Source organism: Canis lupus, chromosome 14 (assembly GCF_048164855.1).
Source record: "Canis lupus baileyi chromosome 14, mCanLup2.hap1, whole genome shotgun sequence".
Taxonomy (NCBI): Eukaryota; Metazoa; Chordata; class Mammalia; order Carnivora; family Canidae; genus Canis; species Canis lupus.
This window is the reverse complement of record NC_132851.1, coordinates 61,828,962-61,856,699: the sequence shown is the minus strand read 5'-3', so window position 1 is coordinate 61,856,699 and position 27,738 is coordinate 61,828,962. Positions and strand designations below refer to the sequence as shown.

Sequence of the window (27,738 nt, the reverse complement as noted above, 5' to 3'; positions counted from 1 at the left end):
TAGTCTACATGCTCAACATCCAGCTTGAACTCATGACCTTGAGATCAAGACCTGAAATCAAGAGTCAAATGCTCCACCAACTAAACCACCCAGGCACCCCCTATAACCCCCAATTGCAGTATTTAGTTATTTTTTAAATTATTTTTATAACACTGCTTAATTGTTTTTTTTCCTATCTTAATGCTGCCTAAAATAATGTAATCTAAGATTAGAAAAAGGGTAATTTATACTACTAATTATTTCTCCATGAATTTTTATTTTTATTTTTATTTTATTATTTTTTTTAAAGGTGAATTTTTTTTTTAATTTTTTATTTATTTATGATAGTCACAGAGAGAGAGAGAGAGAGAGAGAGGCAGAGACATAGGCAGAGAGAGAGGCAGGCTCCATGCACCGGGAGCCCGATGTGGGATTCGATCCTGGGTCTCCAGGATCGCGCCCTGGGCCAAAGGCAGGCGCCAAACCGCTGCGCCACGCAGGGATCCCTTCCATGAATTTTTAAATTCCCATTTCTCAACCTTTAAAAGACACTTAAAGATTATTTTCATTTGTCTAAAATAGTCATTCTAATCTTCTAGAAGACTCATGGATATATGGAATATCTTACATTTTATACTTCTTGCAATAATGATGAAATAAATACCAGGATAAGTGCTAAAGAAACTTACCAGGGAAAAATTAAATTCTAATTCACATTTTATAAGAGATTATCTTCACACAGAAAATGAACTTATTCTGATTTTATAAAGATGGCATATGAGTATATAAATAGCTATTATGACATTTTAAGAGGAAAGCAGAGAAAATGTCAATAAATTTTTACTAAATATTTTTATGCCAAATATTATACTATATTTAATAAATGTGAATAATAATAATATATCAACAATATAGTATTGATAATTCTCTCAGGCTTTTGAACTCCAAATTACTTTTTGAAATATGGTAAAGAAATCTTAGTTAATGTTTAATATTTGCACTTTTAATGCAAAATGTTTATGCTTTGTATTGTTTCTAAACAATGATCTAATGTCTAGTTTTACAGCTGTATAAAACCTTTTTAAAATTCATGTCCAGGTGTTATCTTCAACCATGTCCGTCTTCTCATTCAAGCATCACCAGATATTTATATGATTAGTCAAAGAATTAGTGGCTTTTATAATCTTTTTCATTCCAAGAAATTTTTAAATCTCTTTTATTATGAAGAAAAATCACAGCATGACATACTTGGAATGTGCTTTGTAAATGTCCACTGTATCTTTTCATCTAATTTTAAACAGAGTTGTTATGGACTGCCAAAGGACTGCTTTCTCAATATAAATAAAGTGAAGGTTTTCCATCATATAATAGTGAAATTGTTTATCTATTTTCACTGGGAAAAGAAATATTAAATATATAGTTCGTTTATTTAGATCTTAAATTCCCTTGTTTTATATTTGGGCAGAGACACTTACAGAATTTCAGAAGGACAAATGTGACTTTGACTCAATCCCTTTGACTACTGTGTAGAAAATACACTAAAGGGATGGGGAGGAGGTCAGTAAAGAGAGAAGATAGAAGATGATTGCAATAATTTATTAGCAAGACTGTGTTGGGTTACATAGTATAGCATCAGGTGAGGGGTAATGAGAATTAATGGGTTTCAAGATATTTTATAAAGTTGGCACTTTGAAAGTATGTCCTGGTAGACGTGAGAGTTTAGAGAAAGGTCAGAATCAAGAATGACTTCGAGTGTTTTTTGCTTTTTTTTTTTTTTACAACTGGAGGATAGAATTTTTGAGTTTCTGTGAGAAGGAAGATGACAGTAAGCAGAGCTTGGATGTGGAGGTAATCAGTACTCAAGGCTTAGACAAGTGTTATATTTGATGTGTTTACTGGATAGTTAAGTGAAAAGATAGCAATAATTAAATGCTTAACATTTTGAGAAACGGACAAACTATTTTCCAAAGTGGATGTACCATTATGTATTCTCACTAGCGTTATGAGTGTTCTGATTTCTCCATACCCTTGTAAACATTTATCTGACTTTTTAATTCTAGTTATCTTAGTGGGTATGAAGTGGTATCTCATGGTAGTTTTGATTTCCATTTCCCTAATGACTAATGAGGTTGAACATCATTGTGGTTATTGGCAGTTTATATAGCTTGTTTAGAGAAAAAAATCTATTCAAATCCTTAGCCAAGTTTTTAAATTGTGTTGTGCTCTTGTTGAGTTGGAAGATTTCTTCATATATTCCGCATATAAGACCCTTAGCAGATGTATGATTTACAAGTATATCCTTCATTGGTTATGGATTGTCTTCTTAGTTTCTTGATGGTTTTCTTTAATACACAAATGTTTTAAATTTTGACGAAGTCAAATTTATTTATTTTTTCTTTTGTTGCCTGTGTTTTTGATATATCTGAGAAACTATTGCCAACTCATGATAATGAAGATTCAATTCTACGTTTTGTTCTATGAGTTTTAGCATGTTAGCAGTTGCATTTTGGTTTATGATTCATTTCTAGTTAATTTTTTTATATGGGGTGGGATAAGGATTCAACTTAATTATTTGCATGTGAATATATAGTTATCCCAACATTATTTGTTGAAAGACTGTTTTTCCCCCATTGAATTTTCTTGGCAGCTTATTGAAAACCAATTGACTATAAATATAAGGCCTTATTTCTAGACTCAATTTAGTCCATTGGTGTATCTGTGTATTTTTATGTTAGTACCATGCTGTGTTGATTAGCCTTGCAGTAAAGTTTGAAATTGGAAAGTGTGAGCTCTCTTTATTCTCCTTTTACAAGATTGTTTTGGCTATTCTAGATCCCTTGCATTTACACATGAATTTTAGAATCTGCTTGCCAATTTTTCCAGAAAGGGCAACTTTTTTGAGATTGTGAGAATAATTTCACTGAATCTATACATCAATTTCAAGAGTACTACCCTCTTAAAATATTGTCATCTGAACCATGAACATGAAATATCTTTTCAGTTATTTAGGTCTTTGAATTTTTATTTCAATGATACTATCCTTAAGAATGATAAAATTGGTATCTAAGTCTCATTCAGATCACGGGATAAAATGAAATGCAGAGGTTTAGGATATAGTGGATTTACTGGTGACTGACCTGAGTTTTATAGGGTATAATGGAAGGGTCTCAGGAAAGGGTATCAGATGGTTCAGAAAATGAAATACATGAAGCCATATTAGGATTAAGGTCTAAGAGAAAAGTAACATTTTTGTGGTAAGGATGCTAATTAACTTTTCATAAGTTTATTGTCTATTTAGATATATTCTTTTGAGAAATGGAAGTTTACATATTTTGCCTATTTTATTGCACTGTTTGTCATTTTCTTATAGATTTATAACCATAGCTATTTTGTTTATGCTTTATTCATTTAAAGCACAAACAAAATTTTGTCCAAGAAATTTTTACCCTACCCAACATCAGAAATAACTTCCGTGTTTTCTTCCAGAAGCTTTATCTTTTAGCCTGACTTTAAGTTTACGATATAATGAAAGTTAACTTTTGTATGTTGTGAGGTAGAAGATGTTTATTTTTTTTCCATGCAGATATCCATCACTTATTAAAATGACCATATTTTTTCTTATGAAAATTGACACTTGGTCAAATATTAAGTGACCAGATATGTATGGGCCTGTTTTTGGACTCTAGTCTATGATCTTTTTGTGTATTCACACATTACCTTAAGTAATACTATGTTTAATGTTTGTAAATGTAAGTTATCTTTTTTGTTTTTCTTTTTCAAACTTGTCTATTCTATGTTGTGTATTAAGAACTGAAGTATTAAGAAATCAGGGAGATAAAAAAGAATCAGCAAATTTGAAATCTTCTGGAGATTGGAGAATATTTATGGTGTATTTATTAAGATGTGTTATCCTGGAAGATTGCTGAAGAATATATTTTAAGGAGATGGGAGTGAGCAAATGAGTCAAATGCTATATAAATAGGTCAAGTAAGTTGAGAACCAATACACGACCACTGATTTAGTAGCATGAATGTCATTGATTACTGGCTAGAAACTTTCAGTGAGAAAAAAATTAATGACCTTAACCCACTAATTTTTAACTCTAGAGATAAGGAAGGAGTAGATTGATAAAAAGACACATAAAGGCGTCCCATGAGATTATAGAGATGTTTTATAACTTGATATGAAATTTCCAGTTGATGGTGGCTACATGAATGTTTGCTTTAGAATCACTTATTATAATGTACACTTAATGTACTTTTCTGAATGTGTCATAGATATCACTAAAAAAAACTTTTAAAATGTCTATTTAAGATTTTTGACAAATTGAATATAAAAAATGAGGGAGACAGAGAAATTTCAAAAGTTCTCAGTCTTCTGGCTTGAATGAATTTCCTACATCTCAAACCTGATTCCTGTCTTTTCACTCTCAGTGGCTTGTTCTTCACGAAGGACCTGAAGTCAATTTAAAGCATTCGCATTTTCTTTTCACTCAATCAAACCCCTGTGAATACAGTCAAAAGAGAAAGAATGAACACTAAAGAAAAAGCCAAAATATTATTGTAATGATAGACGTAACTGAAATTTCATACCCCCATGACTAATAGACCAGAGCGTTTCATAGTATTTTGTAATAAAAGCAAAAAAGATAAATCTCTCTCTATGATGAAATGTCACGTTTATTAAAAAATGCCAAATTTTTCTTGGATTAAAACTGTTCTTTCACCCCATGAAAAGCTCAGTTAAAGATGATTTTACTTTTTGCAAGTAAATGGATGAAACTGTTCTAGAAAGTCACTGGATGAAATTTGCATATCTTCCTTTTCCAGGATATAAAGATCAGGGCTTCCTAATGCAGGATGCACTTTAGAATCATCTGGGGAACCTTCAGAAATACCACTAACCCAGACCCAACCCACCAATTAAATTACATTTTTTGTGTGTGAGGTACTTGAGAGTAGTATTTTTTCAAAAGACACTCAAGGGAATTATTTAAGTGTGTAGTCTGAGTTGATGGTGATATAGATAATATTCCATCGCTGTCAAAATACCTGTTTTTAATGGTAGAGAGAAAAGTATGCTGCAATATTTGGTAGCTATATACTGTTTGATTGCAAGTAACCTATTCATGTGAAACATTTATTCATTTACCACACATTTTAAAAGTAACTGTTGTGGGGGCACCTGGGTGCAGTCATTTAAGCCTCTGACTTGGTTTCAGCTCAGGTTATGATATCAGGGTCATGAGATTGAGCCCCCTGTTGAGCCTCCTGCTGATTGGGGGGAGTCTACTTGGGATTCTCTTTCCTTTTCCCTCCCCCTACTTCCATGCTCTCTCTTTTTCTCTCTCAAATTAATAAATAAGTCTTAAAAAACGCAAAACCCTAAAGTAACTACTGTGTGCCACGTTTTGTCACTGGATGATTTAGAGGTAAGGCAACAAAAGCCATAGCTTAAGTGTACCTAGTGCTTTGTATATATTGTGACTTTCCATAGGTTCTACAATTTTTGAATAGGTTGAGATTTCAGAGTCTGAAAGTCTATTTTAGAGAGGTAAAGTTACTTGCCAACTGTCACGAAGCTAACAGTGGTTTAGGACAGAGACTTAGAATACAATCTTTCTGTCTCTAGAACTCAGTCTTTGGACTAGTACTCTCTAAGGACAGGAGTTACTTCTGATTCTGAAGGAATAAAAATAAATAAATAACCTATCACACAGATAATGCTTGGGGGAAGTTACTGCAGTGGCTTCATCTTTGTTTCCTTGTGATCTAGCACCATGCCTGGACTCAAGTAGATGCTTAATGTTTGTTGAGCTTAAGAGAACCTGTGAAAGTATTAATGACCAACAGTGGTAAAATGTTCTCCCCAAAAGGCTAAATGTTCTTTACCAGGAAATTTCTAGAGAAATATTGTAGTAAGTCCTGACAGTTGAGTTTTCTCTTCTGTAATCCAAGTTCCTGATTTAAACTTTGAGTGCTAAGGCATCCTATACAAAATGCATCCAATTCAAGATGACTATTTCAAATAAACACATTGCCAGCCGCCATACCACTAGATAAGGAGCCAGGCCACAGCTGTCACTTCTTCCTTCATAATCCTTTGTTTTAGAGTGTTTGGCTGATTTTGATAACTGACCACTTTGCTTGTTTTCTTTCTCTTTCTCCACTTTAAATTCTCAGTCTTACATTTTATTTTAATTAAAACAATTTTTTTGGCCTGTGAATTTTGTAATAGAATAAAATACACAGCATAGGGAATACAACCAATGATATTGTAATAGTGTTTTATGGTGACAGGTGGTAGCTACACTGTGATAAACATAGCATAACATATAGAGATGTTGAATCACTATGTTATGTCACTATATGATGGAAACTAACAAAACATTGTGTGTCAATTATTATAATCTAATAAAATTCTTTTTAAAAATATACTTTTAGATGGCTATTCTTTATTTCCTCCAATAAACTATTGACAGGAACTATCATCTCTAAAAGAGAATAGGAAGCATTGGTGTCTATTGTTTTTTGTCAAATATTATGTTAATAATCCGTCTGGTTACCAATAATTTAAACCAGCTATTCAGTCACAAACTGAGTCTTCTCTCATCCTTACCTTTGTCTGTACTTGAATCGTGTCAGGAATGAGGGACTTACTTCCTGCAAGCCAAGCCATTTCATATTAAGATTGTCCTAATTGTCGAACTCTTCCCACATCGTCCTGAGTTTGTTACATAACAAATAAAATGCATCATTCTATGAAGATGTGGAAATCTCTCAGATATTTGAAGCCAGCTGTCATGTGCCCTTGATATACTTTTCCTTTTCAGGTTAAATCTCTCACTTCCTACATCCACTTTTCACATGGTGTGATTTCTAATCCCTTCTAGTTTCAGTCTCTCTTAGAGTTCAGTAAGGTTTCACCTCACAATCACTTAACATCTTCATACTTCACTTCCCAATGGAAATGTCTCCCAGCAAGTGTATTCGGAAACAAAGCATCTGTTTATGCAGATGCAGGAAGAGATTCCAGAGTGCTATTAACCATAAAGAGCACTTCTCTTTGTGGGGTGCGTGTGTGTGTGTGTGTGTGTGTGTGTGTGGGCACATATATGTATGTGTGTTTTAAAGAAACTGAAGAATAAAGAGGATCTGTTCAGGCATCATTATTTAAAGGATCCTGCCTTATCTGGCTTGAGGAGCAGGAAAATGACTATAACATCAGATAAGTGCATAGAGTTTAGGAATTTCTCAACAGTATTGAAGGAATTTTTAACTGCGGGGTTTACAGAGAAAAAAAATAAGGAAATGATTTGTTCTAGTATTTAATGCAGCCACTTGTTATTACTGATCCTTATAGGTTTTAAACAATTTGAAAAGTGGCCACTTTTAAATAAGGATTTAGGATTCAAGAAGAGGGAAACCTGGGTGGTTCAGTAGGTTGAGCGTTGGACTCTTGATCTCAGCTCAGGTCTTGATTTCAGAGTCATGAGTTTCAGCCCCGTGTTGGGCTCCATGCTGGGCAAAGAACCTACTTAAAATGAATGAATGAATGAATGGATGAATGAATGAATGAATGAATGAATGAAATAAGATCTAAGAAGAACTTTAAAAAACAAAACAAAACAATGGAGGCTAGATTGGGAGACCCTTTTATCCGGTCATCTGTTTTAATCTTTGAAGTAACACAGGTGGCAGCAGACATGTCTATTATCAGGTAAACCAAAAGCTTTTAGGAAGCAATTGGAAAATACAAACTTACTGATGTGTGTTAGTTGTTGTTGCCTGTATATAAAGAAGAAATAAAATGAATCTAGGGAAGAATTGGCTGGTTTACAAGCAGACATATAAGTGAATAGAGGAAATACAGAATGTTGTGACTTTGCAGGGTTGGAAAGCTAACTTCTTACACACACCAAATAGTAAGTAAAAAGACTTAAAAGTTTTTGAGCAACAAAGGCCAAATAAAGTGTTTTAAAAGTGACTCAGGGAATAGGTCAGATTAATGGAGTCATATTCCCACATACTTTCCCTGAAGATTTTATTGAAGTCATCAGCAAATTAAAAGAGAACCACAGGGTGACAAAATTATTTTAGAATAGAACATTCAATATAGTCACTGGCACATGTAACTGACTGAAGGGAAGTATATCAGATTCCTACAAGATTTTTTATTGAACTAGGTTATTAGAGAAAACTTGAGCTCAGACTAAAAAACATCTTTTGACTATTTGAGAACTAAAATAATGTATTCTTGAGCCTCCAGTCTTCCACATCAGAAGGTAGGCTTTGACAGCCACCAAGGATGGAAAATCCACTTTAAGTATGATTGAAGAGAACAACACGTCCAGTATTTATTTCCAGAAAGAGAAAAATTGAGAAACTTCCCTCATTTCAAGTCTATTATATCTCCTGAGTGAAATTTTACTATTTTTATGGACAGTGATGACTGTTTCCAAATGAGAGTGTTTGTTTTGTTTATCCCTGTCTCAGCTTTATCTTTGCACATTGGGTATATTTCTTGGGCAGATAACTTGTCTTTTTAGCTCAATTTTCAGGAGTAGGAAAAGTCACTAACAATTTGGTGGAGAGTTGCAAACCTGAGTTTTGTCTTAGTGGCAAGAAAATGACAGTGCTCTATGCTTGGGAGAAAGAGTAAAATGGATGCTTTTAACCTAGCAAGGTAAGGTGTGCAGATATTCTATATTCATCAACCTAGTTTTCCTTAATTACCCTTATTATTACATTGGGAACATATGACTGCCTATTAAAAAATGGGAGATGGGCAGATGATGATTCCTGTTTCAGTCCCAGCCATAAAACTTTCCTTGAAATCTTCCACCTTCTTTCTTTCCCCTATCAGCTTTAGTTGAAGCAGAATATTTTGAGATAAAGACATACACTAAAGGCAACACAGAAATGTTGATTCACTATTTGAGGAAAAAGCCCCTAGCAAAACCATCCAACTTCCAGTGGACTTTGGTGTAATTGAGAAATAATTATTACATGAAGCTGCTGAGATTTGGGGGCTCTATGTTACAAGAATCAGCTTTTTAAACAACTGCCTGAAAGAAGACCAAATTCATAAAGATAATAAGAAGTCCTGTTATTAAGGGTAGAGATTAGGAATTATTCTGATACCGGAAGTCATGCAACTATTCAGAGTTAGGGGAATGACACAATTTGACTTAGGGTTTAAAGAAACAATGGATGGACAAGGTGTGCAGAGGCAGCAGTTAGGAAGCTATTGCAATAATCTAAGTAAGAAAGGATGATGTCTTTGGCCACATGGTAGCAGTAGAAATTATGAGAATTTCTTAGATTGTACATATATTTCAGAGGTAGAGCTGATAGTGCATACTGAGAGCTTAGATGTAGTTTAGGAGTAAAAGAGATGGGTAAAGGGTAGCTTCAAGAATTGGGTGGTAGTTTTCTGAGAGATAGGAAAGGTAGCAGAAGAGACAGGTTGCCTTGTCTTTAGAACATGGAGGGTGAGCAGTTCAGTTTCTGTCCCTAGAAGGCTCGGGAATAGGTTGAACTGAATATTTCTCAAGCCTATTAGTTAAGGATGCCCCACAATCAGTGATAAAATAATTGCACTGAAAGTAATACAAATTCCTTCCAATTATTAAACTCTCAAAAATTTAAATCTCTTTCTCCTCTCCTTTCAAAATTCTCTTTTAAAGTTCAAACAACAACAACAACAACAACAACAACAACAACAACAACAAAAGACTTCCTCATTTTCTTATTCAACTGAGTCTGAGCATTTCATTAGCCCTGCCGGATGGAGTTGGCTCTACAACTGAACTCTAAGCCCTGGTTTCTCATTCTTACAGGAGGTTTCCAAGAGAATTCCCAGAAGTGAGTATAAAGTTCATCTCCATCATATTGCTTTTGCTTGTCAAAACTCAGTATGTTGGAGGATAGAGAAAACAGAAGATTAATGTTACTACTTCTGTAGGATAGTAACTAGTTGTGCCAGTTATTTTTATTTCTATTTTTAATTATAAATGTAAGTGCTGTCATCAGGAGTTTCTCAAATGATTGTCTTTTGTAGCATTGTCTATTTCATTGGGCAAATTTTACCCATGCCAGAGGGTCTTTTTAGACAGTGGTATTGAGATTTCAAAATTTTTGAATATTTTCGCATATTGAGACATTGCTATTATCTAACTTTTAACTAAGGTTTCCTTTGTTCTTTTAGTGTTCCTCCCTTGTTCTTAAAGATCTTAATTACATATTTGTTGCTCTTTTTGTGTTACTAAATGCACAATCCTACCAATGAGTCCAAATTGTAATGTTGTCAAAATTTGTGTACTTTTGAACCCCAAAGATTTCAAAATCTACTGAATTTTCCAGGCCATTTGTAATCCATGTCACTGCACTAGCAGCAGACACTTGATTTTCTGCCACACTTTTCCGCCAGCAGTGGGACAGGACTTTGGCACTCCTGTGTCCCCATTTTCTCCTTCTACTACTTGTAAGCAGTCCCCGGAAGGCCTTAAAAATATTAACCTACTTAATTTCCTTTCCTTTGTACCTCATGTAGGGTCAACACTGCAGGATCTCAGTCTTATACATTCATTTTCTTTCCCCTGATTTTCAGGTTCAAATAGACTTCACTGGGAACTGACTTATGGGGATTCATATACTTGATATGAAGCTCTGAGTTTACCAAAATATTCATTCATTGCCCAAATACCATCCATCTTCCTATGTCTGAGTAGGGTAATTTAATAAGGAGTTATTCTTTCATCAACACAATACCTAATTCACACCTTCAGTGTGAATTCTATCTGTTATCACTATGATAGGGTGTGAGATGATTCCCCATGTGATCTTTGTTTTAATCCCATGGAAACTATGGATGTTGCCTTACTTGGGGTAAAACAGGTCTTTGAGAGATGTGATTAAATTAAACTGTGATTTAAATTTTAAAATAGAGAGATCCTGGATTATATGAGTGGGTCCTAAATGTAATCATATGTATCCTTATAGAGGGAGGCAGAGGACGACTTGAATGCACACAGGAGGGAAAAATGGAAAGTGCGGCACAGAGATTTGATGATGTGTTCCTTGAGGATTAGAATGATGGGAGACAAGTTAAAGAAAGCTAGCAGCCACAGAAAGAAGCTAGAAGAACCAAAGCTCTCCAAAAGCCTATTGAGGGACCATGGTCCAGTAAAATCGATATTTGACTTCCAGAACTGTAGGAGAATGCATTTTTGTTGCTTTTAGCTAACAACTTTATGATAATTTATTGCAACAGGCAGAAGAAACAAATATAGCCATCATGTTCAACTTCATGCCAGTTTGTATGTCTTCTAATTTTTAATAAAGTACTAACTCCATGATATGCTTTCTCATCCTGCTTCTGACACTTTTCTAAATGTGTAACCTTTGATAATCATTTATCCTCTCTGTTACTCACTTTCCTAATATGTAAGATGGGGATGATATTACTATCTATTTAGTAGTTATTATAAGGACTTAAGTTAATTGTTAGGAGTTTAGAAGAATGCCTGGAACTGGCAAATGTTATGTAAGATGATAATAAATAAATATTTTTAAAAGTAGATCAAATATTTCGAAGGGAAGAAAATGGGGAGAGCTATAGAATGATGGTTGTCTCCTATTTAACTAACTTCTGTCACATTTTCAAAAGAAATAATTTGGAAACAAACCCTTAAAAAATTCTATTAGTAAAAAAAAAAAAAAAAAAAAGGGCACCCGGTGGTTCAGTGGCTGAACATCTGCCCTTTGTCAGGTCGTGATCCCGGGGTCCTGGGATTAAGTCCTGAATCAGGCTCCTTTGGGGAGCCTGCTTCTCCCTCTGCCTATGTCTCTGCCTCTCTGTGTCTCTCCTGAATAAATAAAGGAAATCTTTAAAAAAAAATTCTATTAGTGCTTTTTTTTTTTTTTTAGATGGTGTTGATTCAAAAGAAAGACACATTTCGATTGCATGTTTAAATCTCTGACAATTATTTACGTATTTAGGAAATAGCCTTTTACAATTTTCAATGGAAAAAGTACAACATTAACATCATTTCTATATAAATGAAGTCAAATGAAAAAAATACCACAAGCCAATTAATCTGTGAGACTAGAGTTTTTAATATCACAGAATGAAAGGCTTTGGAAAAGAAAGTAAATTTTTGTAGATTTTAATTGATTTCTGCAACAATGTCTGAAAAAAACGAAAATAACATTAGTTTTGTATAATAAAATTATAAATTTATTTATTTGTATAATAAGTTTATGTATTTGTATAATAAAATTCCAAATTTACTCACACAGCAAAATATTGTTTTACACTTTTAATGTTAAAAAACTATATTGACAAGTTATCTACAAATCCATACTAGATTATGCATACACTCTCGTAAAATTTTATTTTAAAATGCAACATTAATCCAGTATTATGCTTTATTTGCATGCATGTCTGTATTATACAGGATTCCTTTGTGTGAAGGTCTTGGGTCCAGTTCAACATAATCTTCTAATACTGAATAGGGCGAAATAGAATTCCTTCTCTGCCTTGAGAGACTTTTCTAGAAAAATAGAATACTTTCTCTGTTACTTGTTGTGAGTTAAGTAATTAATGGGGCAAGAAACTAAACATAAATGCTTACTGAAAACATGAAATTATTAAATTTGTCTACTATCTTGAACTAATTTACCAATATCTTTTTATCTTATATAATAGCAAAATAAGTAAAAACTGAAAGAAAGTAGCAATATTAAAATTTGAAGCTTTTTAATCGCCTTGGCAATAGTGTTAATAAGAGACATTACCGACAATATTAACTGCCCTCTTAATTGGTTTTCAATTCTACTTTAACTACTAATGTTGCCTCAGTAGAAATTCTGATTCGGCTTATAAAACAAAGTAAAATAAAGCCTTGACTTGACATTTTCCTGTCCAATTTTATAACAGTAAAATTGGAACAGCTCTGGGAAGGGATGAAGGAGAACTTGGAATGAGATTAACCAAATTTTTTGTTCAGATGAACTCAGGTGGAATGAGTACAAGTGAGCTTTTTGACCAATGCCTTTTTCCCCAGGATAACGTGTAATGGGGGATGGAGGGCATGTCTGTGGGGGGAAGGGGTAGGGATTGGGAGATTTCAGATACAAATCATTGTTTATGTTTTCTAAGGTAGTGGTTTCTGGTGTGGGTTAAGGAAGAGGCTGAATGGATATAATACAGAATGATCTGCGACAACTTTAGCAATGGTTCCTCTCATGCATTATTCAACCCCCACACTTCCTATGGAATTTTCTTCCTTCTTTTGACCACTATTATCTAAGAATATTCATTATAATCAATTTGGATTCATTTAAAGAAAACCTATCTACTCAGTTCCTGAGTTCATTACACAGGACATGAATTCAAATTGCAGAAGTTCTAGGACACAGGGTACCAAATGCCTCTCCATACCCCACTTTCTTGTTTTCATGTAGTAAAAATATATTCCAAGGTGGTTTCAGATGATGAGATTTAGTCTATTTAATGTGTGATTTTTAAATCTCAGTATCATGTATGACTTACAGAAATAAATGATTGGTACTCTCTTTTCTAGAAAATTTCATTTCTTTACCTTAAAAAAAAAGTTTTTTCATGCATGATAAAATGTGCTTCATTTCGTAATATTGGGTCTCTCTTTCCTGAATAACTTTTATTCTCTAGGAAGTTGTATCTGGTCATCTCTTTATGACTCACTCCTATTTAGAATACTCTGTATTGCCACCATACTTAGCCTTTGAAAATAGAAGACTGGTCAAATCATTCTACTCAGTGAAGGTCCTTGATAAATTCCTTTGGCTAAGGAAAAAGTCCAAATATTTAGCAGTGTTTTCAAGGCCCATTTTTCTTGAGTCCTATTTTTTTTATCCATACTTTCCCACATTTTTCCTCTACCCTCATGTGAGCCATAGCATATGTTTGTAGATGGAAAGTGCTTTGCATCAAAGAAACCTACTAAATGAACATGTTATTGTGTAGAACATTGTAGAATAAAGCTAGCTCTTTATACTTCTCTGGAGCAATTTCAAATGACCTTTTAGCTTGATCCTGATCTTTATCAAAAACAAAGGAACAGGAAGAAAATTTGTACCTCCTTCTAGAAAGCAATTGCCAGGAGTATTTGATTAGTGGCAATGTACTGCAGAATTTATTCACTGATGGATTTAAGTTCACATTTTTTTTTAGCCTGTTCCCTGAATTTAGAGTATCTTCTATGTAATTGGAATCCTTTTATAGAATAGCTCAATTGCTTGGACTATGTCTACTAAAATTTAGGGAATGGATGCTTCTTAAAGAGTTTTTAAAGAATGAATATTTTTCAAAAGCTTAGAGAACTATACTTTAGGGCAAGATGAGTAAGAGAAAGTGGTATTACCTTCTTATCTGGAACACATTTTAAAAAATATACCAAACAAAGGAGAAGCAGCAGTTTCTTGAGATCTGAACATTAAGCTATGAAGGACAGGAATTCCTAAGAGACAGGAAGCAACTGAAGTGAACCCTGTGATTGTCCTTGCTTACTGCCTGGAGAGATTCCAGGTATTCGAGAAGGGAGATGGAGCTAGGGGTCCAGGAAGACATGGTAGCTGAAATTCACACAGCAGAGCATCAGAGAGGAAAGAGAGGGACAAAGACACAGATAAAATGATCTAAAGAGGTTACCCTTATATTTTCAACTGAGTATAGATTATTCATTTGAAGATATCACGTGAGGCCAGGTTTCAAGAACCACCTGAAAGACAAAATGGAGCAATATCTGGTGCTCACAGAGAGCAGGCAAAAATTTTTGATCTCATAAGAGTAAAAAATCTCAAAATTCACAGGGCATAAACTTGAGTACTTAGAATGGCTTGATCTCTGTAATGGGAAAAATTAGCCTTAGATAAAAAGGTTTCTTTGTTCCTGCTTAATAAGGCCTAAAAGCATAGGAAGCTAATGCCATCCTTAAGTAAAGCTCATGAACGTGTGGATATGTGAAGAACAATGTTTCCCCCTAATATCAGAAACAGGGCAAGGATGTCTATCTGATCACCTTTATTTAACATTGAACTGGAGGCTTAAGCCAGTACAGTGTGCCTTAACAAATAAATAAATGGAAGTAAATCAGTAGCATAGAGTTTGAAAATTAAAATATTTATTAACAGATGAATGGGTAAAAAAATATGATATGGCTGTATCATGAAACACTTTTCTGGGAAAAAAGACAACTATTGATGTACTTAACTACATGGACAAATTTCTAAATAATTATGTTGAGTGAAAGAAAGCAGGCACATAAAAGTATTTACAGTATGATTCTGCTTACATGCAGTTCTAGAAAATGTGAATTAATCTGTAAGGACAGAAATAGATTAGGGATAGGAGAAAGGGGAGGATGGGATTTTTTTCTTTTTTCTTTTTTTTGTAAGATTTTATTTATTTATTAGAGAGAGAAAGAAAGAGAGAGAGAGAGAGGCAGAGACACAGGCAGAGACAAAGGCAGAGGAGAAGCAGGCTCCATGCAGGGAGCCCTATGTGGGACTCAATCCCAGGTCTCCAGGATCAGGCCCTGGGCTGAAGGCGGCACTAAACTGCTGAGCCACCGGGTCTGCCCGGGATATATTTTTTTCATTGGTATATTCTTATGTCCAAACTTACCATGGTGTATCTTTCCAGTACCTGTAGTTTGCTGTTTGCCAATTGTTTCTTAATAAAGCTGTTCAAAATGTTTAAGATGATATTTGTTTGCTTATGGGGAGATTCAGTTTCTTTCTCTCTCCTACAAATTCCATGCATTATGGGAGTAAGATTTAGGCAACCCACCTTGTCAGGAGAAGTAGAAGGCTGAGGTTCTGCGGCAGCAGGCTCGGCTTCGTCGGGTTCTATGGGCCCAGGCTCAACTGCAATAAGCTTTGGGTTGGGAGGTGATGTAGTAGGTGTGGTACGAGGTGTAGCTACATAAGGTTCTGCAGGCATAGGCATGGGAGCATTGAATGTGGAAAAAGGTCCTTCCATTCTACTTGCAGGAGGGACAAAGTGGGAAGGTTTCTGAGGAGAAGGGCTCAACCAAGTAGTTAAGGGAAAACTAGGAATGCGGTAGAGGGGGGCTCCAGGAGAAGGGAGAACCCAGGGATAGGGTGGTGTCCCTGTATCAGGGTCAGGATTCCCAGGGTAATTGGGGGCTTTTTGTTTTGAAGGGCGAAAAGGAGGAACAAAATCAATGTCTGATATTGGGTAAGGAATAGTCAGAGATGGGCTAACTGGGTAATGATTGCCACTGTAATCCTAAAGGAGAAGCAAAGAAGTCTGTTAAAGTTGATTGCTTCTACCTATCCTATCTATATATTACCCATGTTATCACTAAAACGATATTCAATAAGATTATTTTTTTTAAGTTTTTCCTTTTTTAAAAAAGGATTATTTATTTATTTATTATTTATTTATTTATCAATGAGAGAGACACACTGAGAGAGAGGAAGAGACAGGCAGGGGGAGAAGCAGGCTCCATGCAGGGAGCCTGACGTGGGACTCGATCCCAGGTCTCCAGGATTATGCCCTGGGCCAAAGGTAGCTCTAAACCGCTGAGCCACCTGGGCTGCCCAAAGATTATTTTTGTAAGGATTCTAATTTAGTGTCTCTCATTCTCTCTCTCTCTTTTAAATATTTTATTTATTTATTCATGAGAGACTCACAGAGAGAGAGGCAGAGACACAGGTAGAGGGAGCAGCAGGCTCCCTGTGAGGAGCCCAATGCAGGGCTCTATCCCAGGACCCCAGGATCATGCCCTGAGCCAAAGTCAGACCCTCAACCACTGAGCCACCCTTTAGTCTCTTTCGTAAGGCTAATTTGCTTCCATAATTTTTCAATAGAAGCTAATAATTTCTTGAAAAAACTGAATAATTCTCAATTTTGGGGGAAATATTTTGTGTTTGGGTAAATCAGAGCGTCATAAACTGAACAATATGCCAGCTTAGGTCAGGATAAAAATAGAAGGAAAGAGTGTACACAGTATAGGATTGTTATTTCCAGGTCTCCTTCTCAGTACCTTCCACCCAGCTCACTGTTCTTATCGTCCCCCTAGATGTCTTAAGGGCCTCACTGAAGCATTCACTTAGTTAGACTGCTCTTTTGATCTCCTCCCCATCCTCCAGCATACTTGTCCGCTCATCAAGGCCAAGGATCTCAAAATATTATTAAGAAGGAAAGCAGACTGGATGTGGATGAGTGACTACTGGCTTTAAAAAAAATTGAGATATACTTATTATAGTTAAGATCATGTTGTATATTTGAAAGTTATTAAGATCATAGATCTTAAAAGTTTTCATCACAAGAAAAAAATTGTAACTGTGCGGTGATGGATGTTAGCTAGACTTAATGTGGTGATCATCTTGCAATATCTACTACTGACTTTTCCAATTTAATTTTCCCTGTGGTGTTTGTGTTTTAGATGAGAGCATTATTAATGTGGCTGATGCATTTACTATTAAATTTCAAATGATTTCTTTTGGTTGAAGGACCTCTACAGCCTCCAGTTGCTCCAGGGTTGTCTATTACATGTGTGTGAGACTGTCAGTGAGCTCTAGGTTCACAAAATTATGTAGAAATTTGACGGGCACTAAGGGGAGCACTTGATGGGATGACAACTGGGTGTTATTCTATATGTTGGCAAATGGAACACCAATAAAAAATTTAAAAAATTTAAAAAAATTAAAAAATAAATTTACAGAAAATTAAGACATTTCTTGGTCTCAATACCTAAAATTTTTTCCTATCATAAATTTGTCAGTTTTCATGAGCAGTTTTGGTATATGTTGGTTTATCTATCAAGATCCTAGATTCTTTGATTCATTGCATAGCTCAATTTGTAACATAAAGAATTTTAAATGTTTAAAACATAAATATTTTAAAATTATAAACTATATTTAATATTTCTTATGTCTTCATGTTAATGCTAACTAATTAGGACAGACTTATTTTCTTTACATATATTCCAAGTTAATTTGTCAATAGCAGACACCATTTATGAACATAGATCCAGTTTTCATATTTGTTAGAAAATATTGCCTTCTTTATTAACAGTACTTTTCTGTGATATATAACTTTATTTATACAATTAAATTTCAGTTTAAAGCATTTAATCTAAAGTGCAAGCAGTGAAACTGGATATAAGTATGAATAGGAAAATTACAGGATATATAAATATACATACGCTTATATTTGTATGTTCATTTTTATTTTTATTTATTTTTAAAGATCTTATTTATTTATTCATGAGAGACAGAGAGAGAGAGAGGCAAAAATACAGGCAGAGGGAGAAGCAGGTTCTATGCAGGGAGCCGGATGTGGGACTCAATCCCAGGACTCCAGGATCACGCCCTGGGTTGAAGGCAGGCGCTAAACCGCTGAGCCACCCAGGGATCCCCTGTATGTTCATTTTTTAATGAACTATAGCAAGCAAAGAACCTGTTTTTAAATTACTTAATTTTAGGAAAAACATAATACTGAATTATTTAACATTATTAGATAGAAAATACTACTTTTTTTGAAAATACTATTTTAAAAAGAAAATAATACAGACTACATTTTAATATTGTAAAATATAAAAAATATGAACATATTTTACATGTTCACCAGATGAGAGAAATCTCTAAAAACAAAGAAAATAATGTTGGTTTTAAATTTCATGCCACTGAAAAATACCATTCTTTAGATCTCGACCTACATTCAGAGTGACTGTAACTGACAAAACTCTCCAAGCAACTTGGGATTTTCTTTTTTATGTGATAGAGTTGTTTGCCTTGTTTTCCTGTGACTATGTAGACTTTTCTGTTATTCTAAATACATTCTTGCAAAATAGCTATTCAATGGCCAATATTAATGTTCTGTTAGGGTCATTGTTTCTTCCCTATCATTAAATTTCTCATTCATATTTATTTGTAAACTTTCATGTACAGGGCACAATTCTGTGGCTAGTGGCTTTTTTACACTAGCTATTTACATTAGAGAATCATCTGTGTTCATTACACAGTCCCCTGAGACTAAATAAGGCTTTGCAATATAAATTCTCAATAAAGGCAGATGGTTCCTCAGTGGCTTTGGGATTTTAAGCTTTTCCTTCATGGATTTTTAGGGATTTATTTTTATAAAGTATAAAATGAGGGCCTACTATGTGTTATGCATGTGCTAGATATTGGGATTCGAAGTATTGAAAAGAACAAACAGGGTTTCTTTATTCAGATCTAGTTACTACATCTCCAGCCAATCCAGCTCCTCATTAAAATTTAATATTTTATAAAGACCAAAACAAATCAATAAACAAAAACTAGCATCAGACCTTTAAATACAAAGAACAAACTCATCATTGCCAGAGGGAAGGGTGTGGGTAGATGGGTGAAATGGGTGAAGGGGAGTATGTGATATAAACTTCCAATTAGGGGCAGCCCTGGTGGTGCAAGGGTTCTGGAGACCCGGGATCGAGTCCCACGTCAGGTTTCCTATATGGAGCCTGCTTCTCCCTCTGCCTCTGTCTCTGCCCCTCTTTCCCTCTGTCTCTATGAATAAATAAAATCTTAAAATCTTAACAAAAAAAACCTTCCAATTATGGAATGAAGAAGTCATGAGAATAAAAGACACAGCAAAGAGAATATAGTCAATGACATTGTAATAGTGTTGTATGGTGACAGATTATAGATATACCTGTGGTGACCACAGCATAACAGACAGAGAAGTTGAATCACTATGTTGTACACCTGAAACTAATATATAACATTGCCAATTATACTCAAATAAAACATTGAAGAAAAAAAAGAATTGAGTATTGTATATAATATTTCTTTCCAATTTAGTTTGAAATTGGAATTACTGAGTTAAAAATGTTAAGTTTGAAGCATTGTCATAAATTTTGTAGAGGCATGAAGATGAAACTTGAGCATAGCAAAAAAATCTATCACACTGCAGAGAGACTGCACGTACTTCGCACTTCTGCTCATGAAAAGAAATAGAGACCTGGTGGGAAATATGTTAAACACAAATATATTTGTACTCCATAAATATTTTTCTATCAAATAAGAATAGATTAATAGTACTAATATTTTAACAGCAATAGCATTGCATTGTAAACAAATCAAAGATTTTTAAAATGTAAAATACACTTTAAGGTAAGAAACAAATACATTCATATGTAAATTTAAAGTTTTACCTCACCAAGGAAGTGGAAGCGCTTCTAAAACAAAGGAAAAATTAATACACTATAGTTATTTATTTAAAAACATCTGTACCCAGATTTCCATATTACTGAAGAATTTGTACAGTCTTATTAATATAGTTTATTTCTTCTTTTTAAAGATTTTATTCATTTATTTGAAAAAGAGCTTGAGAGAGCACACAAGTGGGGTGGGGCGAACAGAATTTTGATATCTACCTCATAGAATGGTTTTGAGGATTAAATAATTATCTAAAGTATCTAAGAGGGAGGAGGAGAAGCAGACTCCCTGCTGAGCGGGGAGCCCAAAGCCCAGCTCCATCCCAGGATCCTAGGATCATGACCTGAGACTGAGCTGAAGGCAGACACTTAACTGACTGAGCCACCCAGGTGTCCCACTTTATTTCTTTTTAAAATATGAATCACTAGTATAAATGGTTTGTTATTGTTATCAACATATGTTTTTGACCTCAATGATTGTCTTAGAAAGTTTTACTTTGGCTGAAGGATTTTGGTTTGTAATTTTCTACATGTACATAAATCTTACCAACTGAAAGATCACTTGGCTGTTATTTATAGATCTGGTTTTGCTGCTCTCTTTCACCCTGAGGTTTTGTTTGCATTCTGTGTGCGGGTGTGTGCATACTTGTGCATCTAAGTGCCACTTCTTTACACTTTCAGAAGGATCATCTATTCACTTCTTCTCCCATTAAGCTTCAATATATTTTATGAATTCACCACAGATTATGCACAAGAATTTGAAGACATAAACTCTATTAAAACAATCTACATGGCATTCTGGTTCCCTGTAACTTTATCCTCCTCTTGCCCACTGCATTTTTGAGCTAACCTCTTTTCCTTGCTGGTTAGTCATTTAGATAACACAATATTATTCTTTTGCTCTTAAAAATTTCTTTTGAAAAGTTTGGCACAACGAACCTCATGCCCGTTAACATGTCTCTCTGCTTCATTGTTATCAACGCTATAATAACTTATGTCAATAATGTGAATTCCTATCTACAATTATTAGATGGCTATACTCTTGTTATAATTTTAGATGTCTATTTACTTACCTTTGCAAGAACAGCACACAAGATGCAGGCCCATAATAGAAGCTTCATTTTGAGTGACCCTATGAAGATTATTTTTATAAAGTGGTTGTTTCAGAAAACACACAATGTATATTTTAGTTGTTTCTCTTCTAGAGAGAGACAAAAGAATACATGGCTTTCTTAGTCTGATTAGAAGCACCCTCAACAGAAAATTTGATCCTGCTATTAACTACTGTCCACATGACCTAACAGGAATGATGCTAAAACAAAACTATTTTTCTGCAAATGTCCTTCAACAATTAATTGGCTTCTAAAGTTTAAGCTTCTTTAAGTAGGAGTGAACTCATTTAGTTACCTAGGGATATAATTATGCGATTTGTCACAGAGGGTTTACCATGAGATAAAATTGCTTAAAGAAAACCATTCTATGGGTGCTATATTAGGGTTTTCTTTTTACAGATTGAGTGGGAGATGGATATCAACCACTTGGAAACACTCCCTTCTTAAAGTTGTTGCCACTGTATGCTTTGGCATAAACCTTTAGGCTCTTAATCATCCATTTTTTCCCTCTGTCTCTGAAAAGTGGTGGGGCAGCCATATGTTCAGGTGTGTGCCTTGATTAGGCTCAATTTTTTTCAAAGAAAGTAAAACCAATCTAAAGTTGGTTGTCTTCTCCCTTCCTCAAAAATATAGATTATGTCTACTCTTAAAGTAAAAATACCTATGCAAGACATTTATATAATATTATTTAATATCTCAAAGTGAGAAAAATATAAATGTCAAGAAGTATTTTATTAAGAATAATGATACCAGGTTCATGATATCATGAATGAATATTCATGAATATTCAGATGTTAAATATAGCTAAAGTATTTGATGGAGTATTTCTAATTAGATCATGGCTGATTTTTAAAATAATCTCCACAATTTCATTTTGTCTTCTACAGTCTACATTTTTTTTTTGTGAAGTGAGAATGTATTACTAGTATGCTAAATGTATTTTAATAGTATGAAGTATTTCCAAGTTTTTGATGAAGCTATGAATGGTTTAGTGCCTAATTTGTAACAAGACCTAGGCTGCAAAATTATATTCATGGGGGAAGCCCTGGAAATTATATACTCCATCCATTTCTCAAAATATATTTTAAACATTTTGGATCACCTATTTACCTGTTCAACATGGTTTTGATCATATATTGAATAATCTTTGCTATAATGTTCTTTGGTATTACACATCTGCTTTTTGTTGAGATATTGCATAAGAAAGAAACTGTTAGGTTTTACTATTGTTTTTTAAGTTGTAAAGATGTATGGGACAACAACCTGTGCCTCATTCTCATTCCCTATAGACAGCACTGGAGAAATTCCTGGCAAATCCCAACACCTAGACTTTTTTTTTTTTTTTTTTTTTGAGCTATGGATATACTTTTATGTCCTAGATACATAATATTAATTATCTCTTATTTTAGTATGTAGTTTTGTTTTTTGCTGACCAGGAATTTCAGAGTCAAATATCTTAGCTATATATAGAACTCTACAGGACATTATGGCACCTCATTTGGGAATGCTTACTCCATCTCTGGCTTTATATTATTTCCCCTAATCTTGCTTTTCCTGTATCAAAATACTAATATATATTTTTTAAAAATTCTGTTTTACTTATTTTGCAAGCTGTCTTAAATCCTTTTAGAATGGGTCATATTATAAACAAACAGAAGAACAAATTAAGCAATCAAATAAGTCTCCTAAAATTGTTTATAGTGCTAAAATTTCTGTGGTATATTTTAACATTTTTGTAAAAAGAAAATAAAAATTTTACTGGTGATGCAAAACTATGAATTTATACCTAAAGAAGATAATATTTTATTCTTTAATATAGATCAGTTATTTTTAAATTATCCTATACTTCATTGTATAGCACATATAACCTAAAGGTTAACAATATAAAGTTAATGAATGTATTTATTGATCTCTCTAAAATCATTCTTTTAAGCCTTATCTGAATTTCTGAAATAGGAGGATTTAATTGGCTGGAGCCAGATTTTCCTACACATATTATATGGCAAATGTCTAATTTGCCAAAATAATATTTGTTATCTTGTCTAATAATTATCTAATAACTGTCAAATTATATATCATGCTTGAATTTTTAGAAGAATCCCTCCCTTATCCCACTATTATTTTGAGAACCTATTAATTTGATTATATATAATGGCCCCCAAATATAGATAAATATAGATAAAATAATGTGAGAATGTGCGTATTCACCTTTTTAAATGTGCTTTGAACAGAAATCTATATAATTGGTTTAAATAGTACCAGCTTAAATTGTTATAGATAATCTGATATTTTTTAAACAAATTTATTTATTTATTTGAGAGAGAAAGAGAGAGAATAAGAGTGCAAGAGTCAGGTGAGGGACAGAGGGAGAAGTAGACTCCCCACTAAGCAGGGAGCCTAATGCAGGGCTTGATACCCAGACTCCAGGATCATGATGGAGCTGAAGGCAGACACTTAACCAGCTGAGACACCCAGGTGCCCCCATAAGCATAGTTTTATTTAATTTAACTTTTGCCTTAATGTGACTATTAATTTAATGAAGCTCTTAATGCTTTAGCAGTTCTGTTAAAGATGAATAAGTATTTCTTCTTCACAAAGAATAAAAAAAAAATAAGCTGTTCCTATCAGAATAATTAACAGCTAACAAAGAACTCAGTTATAACTTTGGAGTTCTAAAATGATCATTTGAGAATGGAAAAATCCCAGATTTAGCAATATTTAAAAACCTTTTCTTCCTTGTTTCATTTAGTTTATTTATCAATATATCACTTTTGATTTAGTACTTTAGAATGCTCCAGAAGGAACAAAGAATTCATGTCTCATTCAAATAACAATTTTCCCTTCTCCTTTTCCTCAGTTTTTTTTTTTTTTTCTTCAAATAGCTTTTAAGTGAGAGGGGATCACTGGACTCCACTCTTGAGTTCTTGAGTTCAGAACATGAGAATACCTGAGTATCCCCATCCTTTTAGGGTTTATGTGAAATCCTGAATCCACTCTGAACCTAGAGATTTAAAAAAGAAAATTCCTGTGATGAGTCTTCTCTTATGTAGTCTTGAAGTGATCATTGAGATGTGTGTTAGATTAAATGTACACAACACCCTGTGTTACTAACTTCTACAAACGAGAGATAATGTAAATATGCACTTACAGGTACTCTATGAAATTCTATCTAATTGTGACCTAAGGGAGAATCTTTTAAAAATGGAAGCATCTTTATACTGGGAGGAGGGGGGGCGGGAGGGTGCCACAAGGGGAGGATACCTTGTTCCAGGATGGAAACTAATGACTGGAGATCTGGTCTTGCTCTGGACACTGTGCCTCACTCTCTTTCTTCCAGTGATATTTATAAGAAGTCTTTAATTTAAAGTTTATTCTTTTGTTTTGAAATAAATCAGCATAATATCTGAAAAAATAAAAACCTATCAATTTGACTTATTTGGCTGTAAATTGCTCCCCTCATTTCAGAAAATCATAAAAATAGACAAGTTCCCATGACTTGGCAGTAAAAGAGAAATTTAGGAACTCCATTAAACTTAATTACTAAATACACTTTGCAAATATTGATTACTTGATTGAATTCTGACATCTCCAGAAAGTATGATGAAGGAATTTTATGCTTGATTCATTTTATGTTAAACCTGAAAACAGTTTAATATAAATATTTTAAAAAATAACAGGGTGGTATTTTTTTCTATATTAGTGTTACAAACATGAATTACCTACTATGAATAAATATTTCAAAAAGAGCTCTTCTGTAATGTAAATTTATTATTGACAACCAAGTATTTCTGGTAATATGCAATATAAATAAGAAGTAGTAAAAGACATAATATCAGCTGGCAGTGCCGAAGTCATAATCAGAGTAATGTGAAGTGATTTAGCTTGATACCTTCTTGAACCATAGTAAGGGCTATAGTGTTTAAGATGAGAAAACCCTTTTTTCCCCAAGTATATAATTTTCTTTATGTAGAATCAATTGACATACCCCCCCAACAGCCTTGCAGAAGGAAAAGTGCTTGCATACAACCATTCAAATATTAACCTTATTATCTACTAAACTATAGCATAGTTCTGGCATTCAGTAAAATAATTATAAGTATATAGAAAGGCAAAAAAATAGTCTACAGATTAAAAAAAAGCAATCACCAGAACCAAAGTCAGTTATTAAACTGCCTTGTTGGAGCTCTCAAACAGAGAATTTAAATAATTTTGAATAATACATTGAAGGCTCTAATGGTAAAGTAGACAAGATGCAAGATTACAAAGGTAATTTCAGCATAGAGAGGGAAAATATAAAAAAGAGTGAAATGGAAATGCTAGAAATCAGAAGTTCACTAACAAAGAAAAAGAATGCATTTGATTTGGCTCATCATTAGACTCAGCACAGCCCAGGAAAGAATCAGAGAACTTGAAGATATGTTCCTTCCTTCCTTCCTTCCTTCCTTCCTTCCTTCCTTCCTTCCTTCCTTCCTCCCTCCCTCCCTCCCTCCCTCCCTTCCTTCCTTCCTTTCCTTCCTTCCTTCCTTCCTTCTTTCATTCCACTCTTCTTTTCTTCTTTCCTTTTTTCCTTCACTTGATCATTCACTTAGTCACTTAGTACTACTGTTCTAGACCCTAGAGAATATAAGAGATGTAACCCAGTGGATAAAAGGCAGTTGGAGGACAAAATTATAATAAGGGCTTTGGAATTTAAAGCTCCAAAGATATCACTTTTTTTTATGAATGAAGAATTTAAAAAGGTGTAAACTTAATTAACCTCCTATTTCACACTGTTATACTAAAAAAATGGGTATTATTAAGTTTATTACTTTGTGATTCAACAGTATGGGAAACCTATGGATTATATTTGATGGTTGGAAAGAATGGATGTGAAAAATAAGCTTTCTTTTCTTATATTGCTTACATTTTAATTTGGGAAGCCAACAAATATATGGAGATATTCAGGCCTCAGTTAGATTCACCTATCTAAATTTGAGGGATGGCTGTTATAGAGTTGAATCTTGAGAATTAGGAGCTGATATTTGTTGGCTGATTGTATGTGGCAATTAAAATGCTTAAAATGGATAAGATCATATAGGAAAAATATGTAGAGTTAAAAAGAAGTGGCTGAAGTCAGAGTCCTAGAGAATATCAATTTTTGTGTAAAGAAGAGGCATCCATGCAAAATACCTAGAAGAAATGGCTAAAGAAAGAGAATTATAAAAATTACCAGAAAGTACATCTTAATCAATAGGTCCAAACAAAATAGTGCGCCTAGGGGCAACTTATTCATTTTCTACTAAAATTTCCTCATCTATAATTAATTAATTAATTAATTAATTAATTAATTTTTCCTCATCTGCAAAGTGTAATATTAATCATTATTAGTAATGTAATAGTAATAAAAATAGTTGTAAGGTTAATTGGGTCAAATATATAAGTTACCCTGCTACTCAGATCATATATTATAATCATCATTATTACTTTTGCCACAATCTATTAAATAGGTGATATTATAGAGGGAATTTTTTTACAAGTATCAAAAGAGCTATTAGCTTTAACATAAAGGAAGGTCACTATATTCTTTGAGACTTGAAGGAGACAGTCAATGTTGAGATTTATCAAGTTATTGAAGTATTATACTAGGTGGTGGATAGTGTTTGGGCTTGGTGGACTCAGTATAGTCTATGAAATAGAAGGGGGAATTTTTTTTTCTAGTAGGATTAGTGGTAAGTGTAAGGAGAGTCGAGGAAGGCAGCTAACTAATGCCAATAAGACAAAGTTTGATAAACAGTCTTTCATGACAAAAAAAAATTTAGAAAAAGAACTTACTTTAGGATTCAGCTGCTTGGATGAAGTGGTAGTAGAAATTGAGTTCGTGGTTGGGTGTTTTCCAGACAGGACTAAGTGCAGAGAGACGGAAGGGTTATATGTACTACGAAGATAAATTTTGAAATAGTCAAGGATAAAGTCTGGGCTATGTAAGAAAGGGAGTGAAAATAGAATAGAGAGAATGGAATATAATCAGAGTGTTAAGGGATGGAATGTTCTATGAAGACAAAAGACGTCTCTTAGCTTCTTCCTATTCTGTCCCTTCAAAGTATATGTCATATATTACTGCCTTCTGAAAAAAAAAAAAGCTTTTAGTGTTCAGCCTAAATAAGAACGGAAACGAGCCTAAAAAGGATTGGATAGAATGGAATATAATGGGAGGGTTAAAGGACTGGAATATTCCATGAAGTCAAAGAGAAAGTCTCCAATTTTCACCAAAGACACATGTCACTCTCCTGTGAACACTCCTTCAGTGTCTTCCCATCACAACCAAATGCCTAACAAATTTCTAAGCTCAATAACCTTCATCTGTATCTCTTCCTTTCTGACCTCTGATCTACGTTTCTTTAACTTCCCTTCCTTCTCTGTCTTCTCTGGATATGTTCATCCCCCTAGAGAGTTTCC

The 27,738-nt window shown here is 33.9% G+C and overlaps 1 protein-coding gene across 19 annotated transcripts; it reads right to left on the bottom strand.

The window, feature by feature from the left end:
• Positions 1-12,074: 12,074 nt before the first annotated feature.
• On the bottom strand, positions 12,075-27,310 carry PRR27 (proline rich 27). 19 transcript variants are annotated; one of them, XM_072775282.1, is made up of 8 exons: positions 27,115-27,310; positions 24,565-24,706; positions 24,251-24,304; positions 21,265-21,392; positions 20,194-20,212; positions 19,687-19,745; positions 15,814-16,275; positions 12,075-12,171 (listed from the first exon to the last, which is right to left on the bottom strand). In XM_072775282.1, the coding sequence occupies exons 4-8, from the start codon at positions 21,310-21,312 to the stop codon at positions 12,103-12,105; spliced, it is 657 nt and encodes a 218-aa protein (XP_072631383.1). In that variant the 5' UTR covers positions 21,313-21,392; positions 24,251-24,304; positions 24,565-24,706; positions 27,115-27,310; the 3' UTR covers positions 12,075-12,102. The 19 variants fall into 19 exon arrangements, with proteins under 19 accessions (XP_072631383.1, XP_072631382.1, XP_072631399.1 ...); XM_072775281.1 differs by having other exon boundaries at positions 21,265-21,323; XM_072775298.1 differs by having other exon boundaries at positions 20,189-20,212; positions 21,265-21,323; positions 27,115-27,309.
• Between the last annotated feature and the right edge of the window lie 428 nt (positions 27,311-27,738).

Coding starts and splice junctions, on each gene's coding strand:
- PRR27 (XM_072775282.1), bottom strand. CDS start 21,312: ATGAAGCTTCTATTATGGGCCTGCATCTTGTGTGCTGTTCTTGCAAAG. Junction 16,276..19,686: donor TTATGCTGTGGTCACCACAG/GTATATCTATAA, acceptor CTTCTCCTTTAG/GATTACAGTGGCAATCATTA. Junction 12,172..15,813: donor CTTCTACTTCTCCTGACAAG/GTGGGTTGCCTA, acceptor CGTTTTTTTCAG/ACATTGTTGCAGAAATCAAT.